We start from the raw sequence: 16,656 nt of genomic DNA on the forward strand, positions 1-16,656 counted from the left end.
GGACCCTCTCCAACAGATCCATGTTAGCTTCCTGCCCCTCAGGTGTGCCAACTGCACCATTTGGCTTTGTGTCATCTGCAAACTTGCTGACGGTGCACTCAATCATGGAATCACAGAATGGTTTGGGTTGGAAAGGACCTTAAGATCATCTAGTTCCAACCCCCCTGCCATGGGCAGGGACATCTCACACTAAACCATGTGGCCCAAGGCTCTCTCCAACCCGGCCTTGGACACCTCCAGGGATGGAGCATCCACAATCTCCCTGGGCAACCCATTCCAGTGCTTCATCACCCTCACTGTAAAGAACTTCTTCCTTATATCTAATCTAAACTTCCCCTGTTTAAGTTTGAACCCATTACCCCTTGTCCTACCACCACAGTCCCTAAGGAAGAGTCCCTCCCCAGCATCCTTGTAGGCCCCCTTCAGATACTGGAAGGCTGCTATGAGGTCTCCACGCAGCCTTCTCTTCTCCAGGCTGAACAGTCCCAACTTTCTCAGCCTGTCTTCACACGGGAGGTGCTCCAGCCCCCTTATAATTCTCGTGGCCCGCCTCTGGACTCGCTCCAACAGCTCCATGTCCTTTTTATGTTTGGGGCACCAGAACTGCACACAGTACTCCAAGTACTCCAATCCCACTGTCAATGTTGTTGACGAAGATATGAGAGAGTACTGGTCCCAGTATGGACCCCTGAGGGATGCCACTTGTCACTGGTGTCCATCCACATACTGAACCATTATCATCTGCGGTCACATCCGTTATCCTGTGGTAACGTTCTTTGTTAATCCTGGTGGAAAGAAGACAACTTGTCTCCTTGTGGGTTTTTTTCCTTATGTAACGCATTTTATGTGGAGGTGCCCACTATGAAGTTACTTCGTGCAAAGGTCTTTGGGTGAATTAAGGTGTTTAGAGCCACCTCTCGGCACAGCAACGCACACTCCTCACCGGCTGCGCGCTGCGCCCGCACCGCCGCCCGTGCCGGTACCGCCTCACGGCCGGCGCGGGAAGGTGTGTGGTGCGGGGGGCAGTGGGCGGGGCAAGGCGGGGCGGTGACGGAAGCGCGTGACGCACGAGCCGGCTGAGCTCCGCCCCCCGCGGCTGCTCGCGCGGGCTGGCCGGCCGGCGCGGGGCTGTCAGGAGCCGCCGAGCGCGGACCGCAGCCGCCCTCCTTCTCTCCCTCCCTCCGGCCGTGCGGAGACACTGCGGCGGCCATGAAGATCTGGAGCTCGGAGCATGTGTTCGGGTGAGCGGCCGCGCGGGGAGCGCTGAGGGGGCGCCGAGTCCCCCGCGCGCGGCCGGCGGCACCGCTCCTTCCGCCGGCTGCGCGGGCGGGCGGGCGAGCGGGCCGCTGCTCCGGCGCCGGGCCGGGGCGAGCCGGGCCCTGCCCGGAAATGGGAAATGCCGCGGGCACGGCTGGAGGAGGGAGGCTGAGAGCGGCGGCTCCTGACCGGTTATACCGGCACGAAGGCTCGACCGGCAACCCGGGCGGGGAGGGGGCAGCGAGGCCGGGGGGCTGGCCTCTGGCGGCGTTAAACCCCTTCGGTGAGGGTGGGGGTGGCGGTGCGTCAGTGCTTCCCCCGCTGCGGGTCTTCGTCACCTTCGGCTTTTTCCTCCTGCGTGGTCGGGCTCCCGTGCGAGGGTTTCTGCCACCGCTTGCGGCGGGAAGTGCCGTTCCGACGGGCGGGGGTAGCGATGGGGCTGATCCCGCAGCCGAACCGCTTGGGAGAGGTGTGGGTACTTAAGGAAAGATATTTTTCACACTAAAAAAACATAAATCCCAAACTACCGACGTACTTAATGGTGTGTTCCAAGAGGTATGGGCAGAGGGACTGTGTGTCTTAGCTGTCAGATACTCTCAGAGAAATACCTAGCAGACACGCATTAAGTGATAGCTGAGTACGTTTTCGTACTGTCAGTCTTTTTCCACGTCAGAGATACTTTGAACGTGGTTCTGGCCATCCAGTTCCACTTTTGTGTAACGAGGGAACAGTAAGCAAAAGGTTACTGTTACATATCAACAGGTACGTAACAAGATTTACCAGGGAGCTGACGTGGAGGATGCAGCCATTCCAGTGCAGCTATTTAAATGCCACCAATAAGTCACCTACTACAGGTCTCTTAAAACTCGAATCCTGAAGAGCACCAGGGGTGATAGTTCCTAAAATGTGTGCCATTTTAAACTTCTTTAATTACATTAACACAGCTGAATTTTCAAGGCCAGGCTGGACGGGGCTTTGAGCAACCCGGTCTAGTGAGAGGTGTTCCTGCCCATGGCAGGGGGGTTGGAACTAGATGATCTTTAAGGTCCCTTCCAACCCAAACCATTCTGTGATTCTGTGAATTCAAACTGTAGCTTCTAATATGAAATGGCAAGCAGAGGCTTGTAAAGGCTGCTTGCGTGTGGCGTAAGTTCTGGGTTTGAGATGAATATCTGACATCTGTGAAACAAACTTGATTTTTATTTGCATTTTCTTATCAAGATCTGTACTGGAACACCCCTGTCTTATGGTGTCATGTGTGTGGGAGTAGATAGTTCAGGGATTAATAAAATATTGTTGTGCCTTATCGGATCTCTGACTCTTTAAATCCCTCAAGGACACTTAGCAGAAATTTGTCATTTTCAGTTTGTGAATCTTCTGCTGATTCTGACGTATAGTCGCTGAAGATAACAAGGAATGGTCCTCCAGCTCTTCCTCTGACGCAGGAACTGTGGGCTCTGTTTTTCCTGCTGCCACCAATAAAGCTGAAAGACCTTTTCTCATTCTTCTTGTTGGAACTTATTTTCGCAAGCTTCTGTTTGTTCTTGCAGTGGTGTACTGTTGATGCCCTTCTGTACCAATCTATTTTAAGACTAAAAGTAGTGTTCTTAAAAATCAAATCCACTTAGGGCCTTAAGTGCAACTCTTACCTACAAGTTGGCACCCCTAAGCCTTCTTAAGTTAGCTATCAGTAGTTGAATTTTTAAAGGTACTTTTAAAGGTTATAAACCTTTTGTTCCAGATCTATCAGTTATTCTGAATGTAGAAATCATTGCTTCGGGCAGAATTTCTGTACTGGATCAAGGCCATAATTTCTCTGTCCTCCTCTGTTTCAGAAGGTACATGAAGTCCCACAACAAGAGCCGTGTGGGCAGCCTGGCCTCCAGGAGTGGGGCTGCTCTGATCCCAGGAGTCTGAGATTATCAAAACTTGTTTCATAAAAGCAGTTCTGTATTGAGAAAGGTATCCATAAATGTAATTCATGCTAACAAGCTGCTGGAAGCAGTGGTATAGGCGCAGACTTAAGGCAGTGAGCAGATATGGTTTCTGAAAATCTGTTGTTTGGGGTTTTTATTTCTTTATTTTGAACTTCCTGATTGTTTTGTTTTGTTTTTTTAGTTGAATTAAATTTCGCTTTGCTTTTTTGCTACAGGAAGAAACAGAAGCTAATGATTTCTTCTTGAATTTATTTGGTGTAAGCAGGGCTAACTTAAATGTTAGGTCATGTTGCTTTTCCGGTTGAGTTCTGAAATGCACTGAGATTGAACCATCTCTGTGGACAGCTACCCTGTCATTGTGGGGTTTTTGCACAGCTAATTGGAATGTTACTTGTAGCAATTTGTGGCCGTTGCTCCTTGCTCTCATTTCTGTTAGTCTTGGGTTAATAATTCCTTTCTTCACTCTGGAGAAAGGAGTTTTTTTTTTTCCTGTTTGTGTGTCAATACTTTCTTATTCCTTTTCCAAGCATTGCTGTATTCTGAAGGGACTTTTGGGAGCTAGGAAGTTGTACATGTGCCGTACTACACAACCTAGATCCCTGATTCAGTGTTGTCTGAATAATTGCAATTAAATGCAAAATAGTTACAAATCCTGTCTCCTTTTTACAGGCACCCCTGGGATACGGTGATCAAAGCTGCTATGAGAAAGTACCCCAACCCAATGAATCCGTGTGTGGTAGGAGTGGATGTCCTTGACAGAACCCTGGATAACCAGGGGAGGTTGCACAGCCACCGTCTCCTCAGCACGGAGTGGGGATTGCCGAGTATTGTGAAAGCGGTACGCTTTGACAGTGGCAATGGTTTGCTAAGGCTGTGATGCATTTTTATGTTGTCACCAGAATTGGAGCCGAATTCGAAGTAAAAGCTTCATTTGTAGGAAATACAATCCACAAATACCACATAAGCTGTAATTAGTGTACCTAGTGGCGAGAATATGTGTAGGCTTTATATGTCTATCGAGTCCATATGTCTATACATGCCTTCCAGACTGGTCTGTGTCATGCTGTATGGCTGATACCACCTGCAAGGATGTAGTCTTGCCAGTGATCCCACTGTTGTGATATCCATTAATTACTCTGTCACTAGAAACTTGACATTTGTGTATTTCAGGGTTTTTTTTTGTTTTGTTTTTAGTACTTAACTTTATTTTTTGCTTTCTTCCTTTTCAGATTTTAGGAACAAGTAGAACTCTGACTTACATTGAGGAACATTCTGTGGTAGATCCAGTGGAAAAAAAGATGGAGCTTTGCTCAACTAATGTGAGTGGTAGCTTAAGAAATTACTGGTAATTAGTTCTGGAGATTAGATGTTTTGCTCTTAACATTTAGATTAGAAATGTGTTTGCATCTTTCATCAGGAGGCGGCAATTTCCACATCTTAGTTGGCATGTTAGCTGGCTCTTCTTTATTCCTCCTTCTTCTTTCCACAAATAGAAAACTTTACATACTTTGGGATCAAACATTTGTGATTCTTTTTTAATGTAAGGCTGTTTCTCAGAATTCATGTAAAATAGCTTGACTTTAGATGAATAACTTGTTCTACATTATGCTGCCATTTACAACAAAAGTGGTAACGTGAAATGCCTTTTTTCACAAGATGTAAATGAAGTATTATGCTATATCCTGGGAACTTGTAACTATCAGATTTAAAGTGGAGTTGTCTGTAGGAGATCATTGTCTCTGCACAAGATACATTGTCTTTCTGGAGTATTAATTTTCTGTACAGTCCAAATAGTGTTATGGTGGTCTTGATCTTGAAGAGCCTCTCTGGGTCACATGCCATAAGTCAGATAAGACTCAACATTCAGAGAAAACAAATGGAAAGCTGCTTGTGCTTTGTACTGTGAATAGGCAGTTAGATTGATATAATTAGATCTAGGATAGGAGAAGATGCATCACCCTTTATAGGTCTTTTTATTGACTGTGTTCTGGGTTTTATATTCAATGTACACTGCTCTGTCTCTGACATTAAATTGAGTGCTCTACTTTTGAGAAGTGCTGTTGATAACAGAAAAACGAAAGGCAGGAAGTGAGAATTTAAGCTTTATTATTTTCTTTTTAAGATTACTCTCACAAACTTGGTGTCTGTTGATGAGAGACTGGTTTACACGCCCCATCCTGAAAACCCTGAAAAGTAAGTAAGGATATTTTTGTGCTTCTTTTGTACATAGGAGACATTTATGTTAGTCCAATTCACTTTAGGTATTAACTTTTCTTTATTCTCTTACAGAACTGTGCTAACTCAAGAAGCAATTATTACTGTTAAAGGCATTAGCTTGAGCAGTTATCTGGAAAGCTTAATGGCGAACACAATCTCTTCCAACGCCAGAAAGGTACATCTTTATTCTGTTTTTTCTCTCTCTCCTTCCACCCCTACCTTTCTTTTTGTTAAAAGAGTAATTGTCAATCACATGTCCTGAATACTGTATTTAATTTCGCTAAACTTTGTGCACAGTTTCAACTCTGCAACTAGAATGTAATTTCCCAAAGCATGAAAAGGTTTCACTACAAAATATTTGGTTTTTAACTAGAAATACACAGCAGAACAAACAAACTTCTGTGTGCATGCTGCATAATATACATATAGCATACACATATTGCTAGCTGGTTTTGTTGGGTTGGGGTTTTTTTGGTTTTTTTTTCCAAAGCACCTTTTTAAACACTAACCTCTATTTCCAGGAGTTAGTGGTAGTAGTGAACATAACTTCCTTTTCAGGCTTTGTAATCTGGATTTAGCAGTTGATGCTAGCATATTATCTCTGCTGCTTTGTCACTTGTTCCAGTTACTATCCATTACTGAGCTGTCTCCTTGCCTTTGCTGAAAGTAATGTAGTATAAGCAGAGGCACTTTCTTTGAAGAGGTGAAACTATGCTGCCTTTTGTAGGTAACACTACACCGCCTCCTCTGTCTTGTGCTTGCTTTTTCTACTTGGCTTGCAGCCATGGAGCTGCACTTCAGCACAGGCAGAGCTACGGGAGTGCTTATTTTTGGGTGCTTCATCCTGTACTGCTTCAGGGAAGGTGGGAAAGAAATGGAGTTGCTAGAGAAGCATAGGCATCACTGCTGAACAGCAGGATGAGTGCACATGAAATCTGAGTTTGTGCTCTGCTTTGCTGGGGAGGTTGAGCGCAGTGGGTATCTGGCCCAGGTAACTCCTGCTATGCCAGAGAGCCCGGGCTTTGGCCAGCCCTTTGTCCTTGTGAGAGATGTTGCTTGACCAAGGCAGTGTAAGTCAACTTGATAGGAGGCATCGATCAACTAGGTCATAGAGGAGACAGCCTTCTTTTCCTCCCTTCTGTGTGCTTCCCCAAAAGTGAAGGGGAAACAGGTTAAAATCGGGAGATGGGGAAGGAGAGATGAGTAATTTCTAGACACTGAAGACTAACTTTAACTAACTGAGTGCTCTCTGTGTTTGAAAGTCATAAATGGAATGGATTTCAGATAAATTACAATTCTTCTCTGATCCAGTTTCCATTTAAAAGTCTGTGTAGGTCACATATATTCTTGACAGAGAAGTTCAAACCCTGGCTCACAACCAAACTTCAGGCTGACTCGGAGGTAGTAAAGCACTAGCTAGTTGGAATGGCCAGATCAACTGGGCACACCAGCTTGCAAGCTTCTTGCAAATCAAAAAGACCACCTTGTCCTTTGTGTTTCACTGAAGAGTCTCTAGAGATTTGAACTTGGCAGGAATTTGTACTTGCTCTTACCAGCCCTTTCCGTGCTAGCCAGTAACCTCCTCCGCTATTACTAGTTCTTCTTGCATGCTGTGCTGTGCCTCTGTGCTCTTCGCACCCCACTTAAACTTCATGAACGTTGCTGACAAATGTTTTATTGTTCTGCAGAAATAGGAAGTTAGTGTTGAGATTTTGCTCTGAGGTAGAAGTGGCAGATGATGCATTATTATTCTTACTGATGATGGAAGATCATTTGCCATATGTTGTAAATCTTTTTTGTGTTACTCCAGGGGTGGGATGCTATTGAGTGGATAATTCAAAATTCTGAAAGCGCTCTAAGCTAGCAGTGCTCCACATCTCCAGGTTACTAACTAGTGGTAATGCCAGCATTATTCTTCTTGGTACAGCATCTCAGCTTTCTAGCGAATATGTGCATGGATTGTTGTCACGTGAATTTCGTAAATTAACCTGCATGTATGTTCTATACATTGCATACAGGAATGGCAAACATGTTCATTACACTGCAGCTGCAGAGAGTGAGAGTAGGTCAGGTCTAGGCTGGATCCTGTGCCACTGGACAGCCAACTTGCTGCAGCCGTCTCTTGTGCCACACAGTATTGCTTTCCATTGGAAGTGGAATGATGACTGCAGATAACCAGGCATGTGAATGAGTTCTTCCACCAAGAGTTTGATCTGGTCCTAGTTTCTGTGATTTCAGTGTGTCAAACTGACACCTGAAGAAATGAGTAAATTGGTTAGTGACCGGAATTGGCATTATGAAAATGAAACAGAATTGTATTCTTGGAATAGAAAATTAATTTATTGAAACAGATTGCCTAACAGGGGTGATCTTTTGCGGAGTGAAATTGTATTTGCTTTTCTTATGCCTGAGGAATATTGTTGCCCTTCTGTGAATTTCTGTGGAAGTCTGTACAAAGCTTGAAGCTGACAGAATGCCAGGCTGTTTGTGTTTTCCATTGCTCTTGTAGTTACATTCATCTTGGTAGTGATGTGTCCCTCGAGTGATGTGACTATAAAAAAATGTGACTCCAAGATTCAGAGAACTTAGTGTACTTGCCTCTGTGGTGCATCTGTGCAGACTGTTTTCCTTCCACTAGTCAGTATAGCCTGTCTCTGTCATTCCTGTATTGGCTTATGCTTCAACTAATAAGATTCCTTAAAAAAAAGAAAAAATCCATTATGCTGCTTCCCCACCAGCAGACTTTCATATGCAGCGTTTGGTCTGCCAAACATGTCACACTGCAAACATATGCAATAAAGACTAATGTAATATGCATGCTTTGTTATGAATGTGCTTGCTTAATGACTTACTACAGAATTTGTTGTACAGTATGAAACTTTATAGACCGATCCTCTGTCAGATTTTTTTCTGGTAACTGGTCAGTCCTACAGTACTTGGAGGCTTTGCATCTAGTTGAGATTTGTAACTTAATTTCCTGTGCAGAATATTGCTGAAGTCTTCCTTGCCAATATCACAAGTTTAGCTGCAAACTGTAGCATATCATGTATGCAGGTCTAAGGAGATGTGCAGACCTGTGTAGTCTCAAAAACTGAAGGAAATATCTTGCTGCTCCAGTTGAATGACATGGATTTTTTAGATCTATTTCATCTTATCAACAAATATATCAACTAAACCACTATGGTTTAGTTAGTATTTTTTCTACTGAGTATTTTCTACATCAGAGGTATTTGACTTTCCAACAGGTCTTCGTGCAATCAGACAAATACAACATCTAAGCTGTTGCTGGCTTACCCAGTTCTCTGTGCCTGTGTCGCCAAAGACAGGACATTTTAACCTGACTTTTAAATATCTAAATGCATCCTTACTGAAAGATCATTCCCCCTCTCTCCCTCCACCTGCTTCCTTACTGAGCACTCCACTCAGCTAATTCATGGCTACTCCTGCCTGGGTGCTCTTATGCATGCTTTGCTGGTGTCCCCAGGTCTTGCACAGGATGGTAGAAGTTACCACCTGCTGAAGCATGGTGGATCTGGTGCTCAAATGGGAGGAACTCAGAAGTTAAATCATACTCTTCTAACGACTTTTTCCAGCAACCCATGCTTAAACTGGACAATTTAAATCACACTTTGTTGAATATTGTTAGTGTTTTTTAAAAGCATATCTTGAACTAAGTTAACTTAAACATACTAGTTCTTGAGCTAATTCTGGGTAGAGTTGAATCCCCCTTTCTGAGCTCTGGCCAAGAGCTGAACTGGATGTTGTGGTACGTGAATGACTTTTCTCAGCTGAAGAACTGCCTGCCAGTGCAGACGTAGCAATTAGTGTTGTTCAGCAAGTCTCTGTAATATGAAAAACCTAAAGAGAAACAGAGTCTTTATTTCTTTTAATAGACTACACTTTGCAGCCTGGAACTAGGCTTTTTATATTATTCCAGAGTAATGTTTCTAGCCACAAAAAAATTTCTTCAGAAGTGTGTGTGGGTTTTGGTTTGACTTGTTTGTTTGTTAGCTTGAGGTTTTCAAAGCTGTTTATGCAGATTCTTGCTTAGTAGTTTATAATGAACAACAGCAGATTCTGGACACTTCATGAGGTTTTTGTTCACTTTATCACCTCTAATGCATGCAACAAAAATAGCGTATCATAGTTCAGAACAAAACTCTGTGTGTGTGGAGGGGTGTTCCTCTACTTTCTCTCACTCTCTGCAGAGGACCTGAACACTGACACTGGCTCTCCTGAAGGCTTAGGGCTTTGGGGCTCAGACCTTTTATCTGCAGAACTCCTCTAGACTTGGCCAGAGCCATGTGGCTCCCAGTTACTGCTCTCCACAGTTTGTACTTCTTACTCTTAGTAGGGTAATAGAGGTGAATGTCTCTTGGCTTCTCTTTAAGAGAAAAAAGACCAGGTGTTCTCCTGCTCTGATCCCATCCACTTGTTTTGGCAAAAGCTGTTATTCTGCGATTGTGGAGCTCTAAAATCTTGCACTTCTATTTAGTTAAAGTGCTTCTCTTTATATTCTTGGCTTCATCATGTGTCTGGCTGCATGCTCATCATGTGGTCATTGGGGTGCAGCTGCTACAGGGTCTTCTTAAGGTAAAAGCTTTTTATCATGCTTATTTTGCTGCATTCCCCAGCTCTTACTAAAGCGTTGGCTGTCAGTGTTTAGCTTCGAGGCATTCCCACTCTGAGAACTGAACAGAGAAAGACCATACCTTGATATAAAATGTGCAACTGTAGTCTCTCAGTCTGCTTTACATGCTAAAAGTTGCTGTGCGTGAGTGTAGACTTTGGTGTGAGTCCATCTCTGAACTCTTGCTAGGTATCAAATCAGTTAGTTGCTGCTTCAAAGAGCACTTGGAAGGCTCTCTTTCTTTGTCCTGGATCTTCTCAAAACCTGCACATATAACCTGGTTAATGAATCTGAGAACGGTATCTAGACTTTGCCATAAATTTGCTGATATTCTTTGGGGGTGGGGGCAGCAAACAGTAAAAACAGCCTCACTTTTACATAAGGGAACTTAACTGCTGAATTAGGCTTTTTGCTGAGGTGTGCTACTGGGAGCTCACACCAATATTGCATTTACTCCTTGCTTATGGGTTAAGCAAATGCCTTTGCAGTGAAGTTTCCATCAGAAGATGCTAGGAAATTATCAATATAATCTGGTATCAAACTATGCAGGGCATGAAATTAATTTTAAAACAAATTCTATGTCTGACAGAGGAAAAACTATAGAAACATGAGCAGTGGTGGTGTATGTGTTCTGATCCTAAATTCCAGCATTTTCCTGGCAGGGTCGGGATGCCCTGGAATGGGTGATCAGCAAACTAAACACAGAATTGGAGGAGCTGAAGTCAACACGTGAGGGCATGAAACCAGCCATGGCAGCAGCGTCAACAGAAAAATAAACCCAAAAATTCCAGGGAAGTGACAGAAGAGTCTTATTCTCCAGACTGCTTTGTAGATCTCCCTGCCAAGGCTGATCTGCACAAGTTTTATATATTTGTAAGAACTTTGGATCAGCGGAAAAGTAACCTCATCTGTCATCTCCACAGCAGCTCCTGTTGCCTACTGAAGACTAAATTGACCTCCTGCAAATGCTCTTTTAATTTAAACCATTTATTTTTAACACTGGAAACAAAACATTTAGCACATTTAAAACTGCCTAAATGTGCCTTTCCTAACAAAGATAGAAAGTATGTTATATTTACATCATCTTGGTTTTTTTGTACTCGAACTTGAAAAGAACGCATGTGTGGTATTAAGAGTTTTCCACGTGAACATTCATTCTGTGAAGGGCTGAATTTTGTCTGCTTTGTAATCTGATAATGTCTTAAGGCATTTAAAGGGAACTACTTGAGTCAGAACATGATACTGTAGAATTAGATACCTATCGAGAGGATCATATCGAAAAGCTAAAACTTGCGTGGTACTAACTTTTCTTCTCTTGTTTAAATGTGCTGCCTGAACATGACACAGAGATACTTTACCTCTCAGATGTTTGTATCCAAACAAAGATAAAGTTTCTATTGATGTTAATAGCCTAAACCAGTTTTTTGGTGGGGAGAAAGGTATAATTTATTTTCATATTTATTAGCTTGCCCTAGTTCCTCCCCTCCCCATGAGGAGAGGAGTAGTAATTCCTGGAAGGTGCTGGAAAATACTTCTCTTATTTATCTCTAAGAAGGGTACTTGAAGGCTACTTGAATGAATAGACTGTGCTGTTCCACTGATCCTTGCTCTTCACATCCTGTCTTAACTGAGGGAGAGACTGATGCAATAACCAGAAGAGCTGAAATGAGGAATAAGCAGGAAATCTGGGATGGTAAGGTTTTATGAACATGCACTTTCCATGCTCTGAACGGAGAAAACAGGACTAGAAGAAAAACAAATGGACTCTCCTTTTTGAGTGCTTTTACTAACTACTGACTACCAGTGTAACTGAATTTTTTCAACACTTTTCCACATTGGTACAAAATGATTTTAGGATAATTTTAAATGCTTCTCATTATCTGGAAAAGTATTCCAGTAACTGCAGAAATTGCATGCTATAAAACATGCAGAAATATAAAAGTACCAGTCCTAACCTTCTCTGATGTTCACAACATTTTCATATTTGGTCCAGATGTAGTATATGTTTCTTACAGCCTTGTGGTTAGGGCATTTTAACTTATTTTTGGTGTTCACGCAAAAAGTGAACTAAGTGTTGCAAGGATGTTTACTCATTCAAGTGGCAAGCATGTGTTTAGGAAGCTGTTAAAGAGCATGAGTAACTTCTAAAAAAGCTAGAAGAGCAAAGTGTTGGTCACTGTCTTGATCTGGTAACTTTAAAGTGTCTGTAGCTTAAGGGAAGTTTCAGCGTTCGTATTCTGGGTAGTTTGAAAGTGAACATGAATTTGGGTGTAACTGTAGTCTCACTGAATTACAGGGTCCTAATGAATAAACTTAATTTAAATATATATATATATTAGTTCAAAGCTATGAAATTAGTAGCTAACATTTACACTGCTCTTTTTATATGGACCGAAGGTCTTTCTTATTTTGGAACAGAAACTTAGAGCTTAAAGGCTGACAGCAGCTCCTTTCCAGAAGATACACTGGATAGCTTTGGTGCAGGTCAGTTGTTGACTGCTTCCCAGAGGAGCCATGCCACTTCCTGGATAAGGAATGCAGAAGATGTTCTAGCTCCTGGTGGCGTTCAGCTGGGAAGGGAAGTGCAGCTATGGCAGAGCTCTGCAAACGAAAGGAAAAGATGAGTAAGTGTCTGTGCATGTGGAAACCTGTACTGCAGCACTTCCACACATCCCTACTGGAGATGATGAAAGCATAACTGTTGGGGGGTAGAAAAGCCTTTGGAGAGGTTCATGTGCTGCTTTGCTTTGGAAGAAGGATTGTCTAAAGCTGCTTCTTGCATCAGGTTTGAAATAGTTACTTAGTGTTGTCTTAAAGCTGATTTGTGTGTAGCACCTACCAGCACTAGCTGGTATCCCAGGAAGGCCACCACAGGCTCCTGTGTTCTCTTCAGGGCCAAACTCCTCTGCCGCACCTTGGGTCAGTATCAGTTATCCATCAGTTTTCTGGATTACATCCTTTGCACTTTGTTTCCTTCTTCCAGAAACAAATCCTTACCTGCTTGTGTTGCAGCATCTCTGCTCTGTTTCATTCCACACTGATTTTGGGCTGCTTCCACTCTGCGTTTCGTGCTTCTTGTGAACTCTAGGGTTTGGTGCTTGGGTGTCCAGTCTGTGTGCAGCTCACTTGCTGCGGATCGCTACCTTGCCTGCTTGTGCTCAGTCCTTTTCTGCTTTTCTCTAGGCTAAATGGGAGTGGGGAAACTTTGGGCAGGAAAAGGACTAATTTCCTCCAGAAGCCAGTTCCATCACGCAGCTGCCTCTCTGCATTGCTGGGCAGTGCTGCTGCTGCTTCTCGCCTTGTCTTTGGGGTAGGTGACACTCCTGCACCTCCTGTGGCTGCATGTTTTTCCAGTGTGTACAAAGGACCAGTGCTCACACCTGGGACCAAGCAGGCTCTGGTGTTTAGCAGATGAATTGGTTTTTAATTTCCTATTAGCTTTCGTGAACACTTCTACTCTCCTGCTTTCTGCCCATCTAGTTTGCATATGGGGCACGCACCCTTCTCCCTTGACCGTGTGACTCTTCTCTATGGGATCTGATAGGATCTGTACCTGTATGTTCGGCCCTGCTGTGCATAACATGTTTTTGAAGCACTCCAGTTCTGTCACTGTTACAGTCTGAGTTGACCCTTGGGGCAAAAAACCCCCTACCTTTGGAATTGGTTATCTTGGTCCATCCCGAGGGAAACTCCCCCATCTTTTCTTTATTTACTGGAAGTGGCTAAAAAATATTTCCGAAGTCAGTTTTGTGTCATGTGCATTGATGGAGGTGTCTGTCAAAGCCAGAAAGCTGTATGTGAGGGGAAGCGCTAGGCTGCTTGTGGGAGTGGGGGGAGGACCAAGCAGAAGGAAGCTCAGCGCATGTAGCCATGCTCATTAATGGGTGGCACGTGCCATTTTGAGTAAGAATTCTGCACTTTGAGGGGTGAAAACAGAGATTAGTGTGTTGGGGAAGGGAGATTGCTGCTGCTGTTCAAGCCACTGAGGTTTGCAGTTCGGTGTTTCTCAGCTGTTTGTTAGGTTGCAATTCCAGGCGGGGGTGTCGATGCAGGGAGGTGGTTTGATTTGAAGAATTTAGTGCCGGCATATTGGGCCTCCAGCTTGGTGAGAAGTGGGGCTGCTCACCTTGCCCAGTAACTACAGCTGTGTTGCACATGCCTGCTGTGGAAGGATGAAGCTGGAGAAGGATGACTGCAGGGAAACAGCGAGGGAGCACGGCAATGGTGGCTCCCAGAGCATGGCAAACGGGCCTGTTTGTTTGTTATCACTTGGCCCTGAAGGATCTTAAGCTGTTGAAGATACCAGACTTGAGGTAAACTCCAGTTTCTGGTTAATGTCTGGTTTTCATGCTAGTGCAGACAGGCTTATGTTAGCAACAAAAAGCATTAACTTAAAACAGTGTAATCAAATGCTCTTGTGTGTAATGGGTTTTGTGTAGGTTATCCATTTTCTTATTTTCCTGACTTGTCCTTGTGCCAGTGTAAGTCTTCCATGCTCCCCCACGCTGCTTTCTTCTTTCCCCCATCAGGTCAGCAGGCATGATGAGGGAAATATATTTACTAGGAAAAGGGGCAATCCTGGTGTAAGTTGTGGTATTCTGGAAAGACGCTTAACACAATGGAAGGCACTGAACTGCAGCACATAGCGTGTACCAGGAATTGCTGTATCTGGTGATGTAAGAAAGGAGCACTGAGATGAGCAGTGACATTCTGTGATGTGACACTTTTCATTTACATCCTCAGGTGGAGCAGTGGGTAACACCGTTCCTGTTCTTGTATCTTCCTAGATTGTAAGCTGTGAAGGGCAGGACTCTGTAAAGTGTCTGTGTACACTATGGTGCTATCTCAAATAAATGACATCCTCCATTTAAAAAAACACTTCTGGGTGTAAGTGCTGTAATGTGAAACGGGCTGTTGGTTTGCAGAGGAGGCTGAAGAAAATGTATTGGTGTCAGCGTGTGCTGGGTAAGCAGCAGCAGGCTCCCAGGAGCTCGCTGCAAGCCACACATCGTGCTGGTCAAAAGCTCTGCAGGCATCCTCCATGCCTGAACTGAGTCCAGCAGCTGCTTCATTTTGCTGTTAACAGGAAGGAGTCCTCTAAAATGACTTGTAAATCAGACCTGATTTCTCTCACAAACTCTCTTCTTACCCCACCCACACCACTTGCCACTGGTCAGAGCCATGCAGGTTATGGGCTGGCCTTTTCCAGATCTGGGTCATGCTTTTGCTATGGATTTGTTCAACGAAGAGGCATTTTTATGAAGCACAAGTCCTGTCCTCTTCATTTTTCCACAGCTGAGATGACTGAGGTACGATTCTCACTTTACTGTAAGGCACCTGCAAGTAAAACCATCAGTAAGGGCTCCTCATTTGGGGCCATGCTGGCACACCACTTCCCCTTCTTATTCTTCTGTTATTATTTTGTGTCTAACCTTGTTAAATCCTGCAGCAGCAAAGGTCTGGGGCTCTACCTGACCACACAAATGTGGAATGTACCCTTACCAGCTGTGCAGTATAAGAAACTGCTCACTATAGTTGGCTCAAGAAAGTGAGAGCAATGAAATGTCATTTTAAAGAACTTTTTATTAGTAATGCATAAACAAGAAATGGCATTTCAGTACCACATAACATGAAAACAAGCAGAAGACAATTCTGTTGCCTTTCTCTATCATAGCTGATGCCCCTGGTGTGCCTGAAGCTGCACTGACAGTACAGGTGCAGTGGCAGCACAGAAGCAGGAGAAGGTTGAAGGGGAAGGGTTTGTGCTTTGGTACCTATTAGTGTCCAAAAAGTGCACCTCCTGTTTGGGATTTTCTTTTTTCCCCTTTATTAAAGGAGAGGCCTGGGGAAGGGGAACCAGCTTTAAGAGAAAAATACAGTTCAAATGCCCTCCTCATTCTTTGTTTTGCTTTCTGATTCACAGGGAGTGTAACCACCAGCTCCCTCCACAGGTGGATGCCGATCTTAAATGCCTGCGCCAAAGCTGGGCCTTGGCCTCTACCTATCTTGTAAGCTGGACCACAAGCATGCAGCCTCTCTCTATATATACATCAACTTAACTGTTGGTGCTTGTTTCCTCCCAGCTTTGGAAGCCAACCCCCTGCAGAAGGTGCAGCAGCTCGTGCCTGTGTCCTTCAGTTCAGCAGCCCCCTGAAATCCAATTCAACAGGCCTGTGCTGCACTGTTTGGCCTGCAGCCTCTCCTTGCAGCGCTGGGTCTTTTCCAGCTGTGGTCGAGCCTGGCACCTCAAAAGACTATCATCTGCTTTAAAATGTTTTTGTTTATTTTAATCAGCCAGAGAAAGGTCTATTCCAAATGGCTTTCTCTAGACTTGTTCTGCTTTGCAGACTGCAGCAGCTTGTTGTCATTTCAGGCTGCAGAGCCCCAGCTGCCTGCGTCAGCTCAGCTCAGCCCGGCACTGCCACTGCAGAGCAGCCCCACCAAGAGCAAACTGAAGTCACTGAATTGCAGTCGAGTGCAAATATACAAGCAAAGCCACCGCCACATACAATTTGCTGCGTCTATTTGGTAACTGTTCAGCTCCACCTCCTGATGATGCCCTGGGGCATCGGTTGAGTGCAGACTACTGTAGTAAAATTCATCTCTTCAGCGGCA

At 44.2% G+C, this 16,656-nt stretch overlaps 1 protein-coding gene across 5 annotated transcripts; it reads left to right on the forward strand.

The window, feature by feature from the left end:
* The first annotated feature begins 1,067 nt into the window (after window positions 1-1,067).
* Window positions 1,068-14,919, forward strand: PRELID3A (PRELI domain containing 3A). Of its 5 annotated transcripts, none has more exons than XM_030482725.1 (7): window positions 1,081-1,241; window positions 3,864-4,032; window positions 4,424-4,513; window positions 5,317-5,387; window positions 5,484-5,586; window positions 7,222-7,308; window positions 10,704-14,919. In XM_030482725.1, exons 1-6 carry the CDS (start codon window positions 1,210-1,212, stop codon window positions 7,273-7,275), a joined length of 519 nt encoding a protein of 172 aa, XP_030338585.1. In that variant the 5' UTR covers window positions 1,081-1,209; the 3' UTR covers window positions 7,276-7,308; window positions 10,704-14,919. The 5 variants fall into 5 exon arrangements, 3 of the variants coding, with proteins under 3 accessions (XP_030338569.1, XP_030338585.1, XP_030338595.1); XR_003990932.1 differs by lacking the exon at window positions 7,222-7,308 and having other exon boundaries at window positions 1,085-1,241; window positions 10,704-11,879; window positions 12,460-14,919; XR_003990933.1 differs by lacking the exon at window positions 7,222-7,308 and having other exon boundaries at window positions 1,085-1,241; window positions 10,704-11,105; window positions 12,460-14,919.
* Window positions 14,920-16,656: the final 1,737 nt, after the last annotated feature.

The sequence above is a fragment of the Strigops habroptila genome, chromosome 1 (genome assembly GCF_004027225.2).
Source record: "Strigops habroptila isolate Jane chromosome 1, bStrHab1.2.pri, whole genome shotgun sequence".
Lineage (NCBI taxonomy): Eukaryota > Metazoa > Chordata > Aves > Psittaciformes > Psittacidae > Strigops > Strigops habroptila.